Below are 1730 nucleotides of genomic sequence, written 5' to 3' on the forward strand. Positions count from 1 at the left end.
CTCACTCACTCACTCTCACACACACAAACAAACAAACAAACAAACTCTCTCACACACACACACACACACACTCTTTCACACACACAAACACACTCACACACACACACACACACACACACACACACCAGTAACACCCTCTTTACACCTGGTATTAACATCTGACTCGGATGGTCTGAGCATAAGTGGACGACACTAAATACCAGACCAGTGCTGTTACTGTAAACTAAAACTATTAGAAATATTTTATATTAAATTAAATAATGCTGAAATAACAAAGTAAAATATAAATATTACATCAAAAACTTAAACCTAATAAATACATTTAAGTACTAAAATTACTGACACATAAATATAATGAAATATTTGGAAATTATAAATAAAAAATATATTAAAAAAAATATTGAACAACTAAAACTAATTAAAATTACAAAAGTACATAAAACTACTCAAACTTAAATTAAATCAAAGCTGAAAATAAAAAATTAAAAGCTCATTCAAAATGTTACTAAATAGTATATAAACAATACTCTAATAACATTATTTTAATAGTATATAAATACCAAAATAAACAAATTAAATGTAAAAAGTACTAAAACTGAAATAATATAATTTAAATAGAAATAGAAATATGAAATAAAAACTAATGAAAATGACAATCACATAAAAACTACTAAAACTTAAAACTGAAAATATAAAATTGATATAATAAATAATAATAAAAAAAATATATATATATAAATATAATAAATATATAAATAATACTAAAATAAACAAAAATATAATTAAAACTAAAACTAAATGAGTTTAAGTACCAAAATTAGTCCAACTAAATCTGAAATAAATATATAATCAAAATGTAATCATTAATTTCATCACAACATTGTGAAAAACTTTCTAATTATTAATGTTATAAATAATACTAAAATAAACAAAAATATAATTAAAACTAAAACTAAATGAGTTTAAGTACCAAAATTAGTCCAACTAAATCTGAAATAAATATATAATCAAAATGTAATCATTAATTTCATCACAACATTGTGAAAAAATTTCTAATTATTAATGTTTTCAGATTTGCTGAATATTACATTTACATGGTTATTAAATTATTCATGTTTTTAAATATTAACTTAACACATTAATTTACATATGCAATTCTCTCAAATGATACAGAAATGACACACTGCGACTTCAAAGACAGTTCTGTTATGCAGTGCAGTTTAAAAACATTGGACCAATCAGAAGAATCTGGGGGCGGGGCGAGTGTTTATTGTAACATCTGACTGCTCTCAAATCCTCTTATTAATATCTGAATCCTGGCTCAGTGTTGATGGTTTTGGAGGCGTCTCACCTTGTCGGCGTTGTCGGCCGCGAGCAGGTTGGTGGCGAGCGTCTGCAGCTTGTGTTGGGCCATGTTCTTGAGCGCAGCCAGACTGCGGCGGGTCATGGCCTGCTTCAGGTTCACCGCGGGGTGATTGAGGGAGTCCAGAGCGGCGGGAACCACCTCGTCACACGCGTTCAGAATCTCCACTGCCGTTATACCCATCACACAGCGGTCCAGTGCTCCTGAAACACACACACAAACAACACACTCAATACAGGAGTTATCCGCTACTGTGTAATCTAAATTGTAATCTTCATTTAGTTTATGTGAAAGTACTAAAACTGAAATGAAAATTAATTTAAAAAAAAATTAAGACATTTTTAAAAAAATAAAAAAATGACAAAAA

At 28.8% G+C, this 1730-nt stretch overlaps 1 protein-coding gene across 1 annotated transcript in view; it reads right to left on the bottom strand.

Moving 5' to 3' along the window:
* LOC107566519 (WD repeat-containing protein 7) overlaps positions 1 to 1566 on the bottom strand; it is a gene marked incomplete at its 5' end in the record, with an annotated part of 88915 nt that extends 87349 nt beyond the window's left edge. Inside the window, one exon of the mRNA XM_016251973.1 lies at positions 1345 to 1566. Coding sequence (XP_016107459.1) covers positions 1345 to 1566 — 222 coding nt within the window. The remainder of the gene's footprint in view (positions 1 to 1344) is intronic.
* Between the last annotated feature and the right edge of the window lie 164 nt (positions 1567 to 1730).

This window comes from Sinocyclocheilus grahami, unplaced genomic scaffold, assembly GCF_001515645.1.
Source record: "Sinocyclocheilus grahami isolate Dianchi unplaced genomic scaffold, SAMN03320097.WGS_v1.1 scaffold1080.1, whole genome shotgun sequence".
Taxonomy (NCBI): Eukaryota; Metazoa; Chordata; class Actinopteri; order Cypriniformes; family Cyprinidae; genus Sinocyclocheilus; species Sinocyclocheilus grahami.